We start from the raw sequence: 1909 nt of genomic DNA, 5'->3' as shown, positions 1-1909 counted from the left end.
GGGAAAGCCACATATCGCTGCTTTAATGGAGGCAAGTAATACTTCCTTCTGTTTGTTTCAGTCTCCACACCCAACTGGGGATACTGAGTTCAGTTGAGGCATTTCAGCCTGGCTCATGGGCACTGTGAAGGTTCACCAGAGAGAGCAAACAAAAATGCCCTAGGAAGAAGAACCTGCTATCTGTCAGGAGCTGTACGTTGGCCACTGTGTTGTGAACAAAGTGAGTGAGATGACAGGGTTTCAGAGCAATCTTGGAAGTCAGGGGAACTAGCTACAGGCTTAAATATAAATCAAGTCACTTCAGAATGTGCTTAATCAGGACCTAAACAGCAGAGTTTTTATGAAACAAACTGTACACATAGCATGAAATACGCCCTTGTCCAGAGGGCCAGCACATGGTCAGTCTGTGCATCACTTACACCTTGTTTTAATTCTGCAAGTAGCATATGAATAGGGTTTAATGATGCATAGACCCCATGCGGCCTTTGTGAAAGGGCAAGTGTCTTCCCTATCACATCTTCTTCATTCAGTGGTGGGTGAGAGGGGTTGATCTATCAAGCTTGTTAGATAATAAAATGTTCACAAAAAAAAAAAAATCAAAATATATTGTTGAGTTTTTGCACAAATTTAATTTTTTCAATGGAAAACAAAATTCATATTTTCCTTAAATAAGACAGGAATTTCTAAATGAAGCACACCTTCCATAAACCTTTTCACCTAGGAAAAAGGCAATTGTTCATAAAAAACAAAACAAAACACCCAATATTTTTTGCATGCAGTGTTTCAACCAGTTCTGTTGATCCATCCCTTCCTGATTTTGAAAAGGCAGAGTTGCCTAGACAGCACTTGATTACTAACGTTTCTGATTGGTTCTCATTATAGTCTTGGTTTTGATTATGCAACCTTATAGAAGTGCCAGTGCCAGCTGCATCAGCATTGTAATCAATAAGAAAGGATAGAGCCTCATCTGGTAAAACTGGTGGAACTATATGGATTTACGTCAGCAAAGGTCTGGCCAAAGCTATTCTTGGTCCTAACAATCACTGCACATCAACATTCAAGCTAGGATGCTTTGCCAACATCCTTATGCCATTGCGGGGGGATAAGAGGGAAGAGCATGGAGAAGGCAGTTCTACCAAATCTCAATAGATGAATACATAGAAGGAGCATTTTGTACGTTTTTGTGTAGGCTGAGCAAGGAGCTATTTGGATTGAGACTAGGTTAAGATCTAGCCCTATCCTTGTCCATCCTTTTCCCAATTCACTACGAAGACTTCACCTCAGGAATCTGGTTATTAGGTTGTTCTACTGCAAGCTGGTTTTCAAACACGCTGCACAGTTTGTAGCTTTCTATAACTTTTGCTTTAAAACTTGCCTTGTCCTCCTTATGCCAAACATCTGTCGCAATATACACATTGTATGGGTCATTGGAGTGCTCTAGCTTTTTTGAACGGATGTAGTTAAGCATTGTTCCAAGTGTGAAGAAGCCAAAGAAGCCAAGTAACAGGACTACATAGAGTATTTCCAAATTGTCAGTGTGTCTTCCAACCTGAGAATGCACAGTGTTATTTTTCTGGTCCATGTATTCTTGTAGCAACTTGGAAAGGAGTGAATTCAGTGCTGTATCATTAGATGGCAATATCATCTTCTGTAATTCTTAGTCCTTTCTCTTCCTAAAGCCTGATATCTAGAAGAAAAATACAAATAATGCATGCTTTTTAAACCAGAAATGACAGTGCTTCTCTACAAATAATAAACATAGCATCTGGCTCCCTTCCTTAGAAAGAGAATGTTTTAATGGAAAAAAAACTGAACATGGAAACAGTATTTGGCACAGGTCATCAGCTGGCACAAACTGGCATATGCCTTTCACATTTTGTGGCAATCTATTCTCTCCTGTTTACAGTAG

General features: G+C 39.7%; 1 protein-coding gene across 1 annotated transcript; it reads right to left on the bottom strand.

Moving 5' to 3' along the window:
• Positions 1 to 1197: 1197 nt before the first annotated feature.
• KCNE1 (potassium voltage-gated channel subfamily E regulatory subunit 1) lies at positions 1198 to 1645 on the bottom strand. The gene has a single exon (XM_019524042.1). The coding sequence runs from the start codon at positions 1643 to 1645 to the stop codon at positions 1265 to 1267; it is 381 nt and encodes a 126-aa protein (XP_019379587.1). The 3' UTR covers positions 1198 to 1264.
• Positions 1646 to 1909: the final 264 nt, after the last annotated feature.

This window comes from Gavialis gangeticus, unplaced genomic scaffold (assembly GCF_001723915.1).
Source record: "Gavialis gangeticus isolate Ggan-Ray unplaced genomic scaffold, GavGan_comp1, whole genome shotgun sequence".
NCBI lineage: Eukaryota > Metazoa > Chordata > Crocodylia > Gavialidae > Gavialis > Gavialis gangeticus.
This window is presented reverse-complemented; position numbering and strand designations above follow the sequence as displayed.

Excerpts from the sequence above, each read along its gene's own strand:
- KCNE1 (XM_019524042.1), bottom strand. The coding sequence starts at position 1,645 with ATGATATTGCCATCTAATGATACAGCACTGAATTCACTCCTTTCCAAG.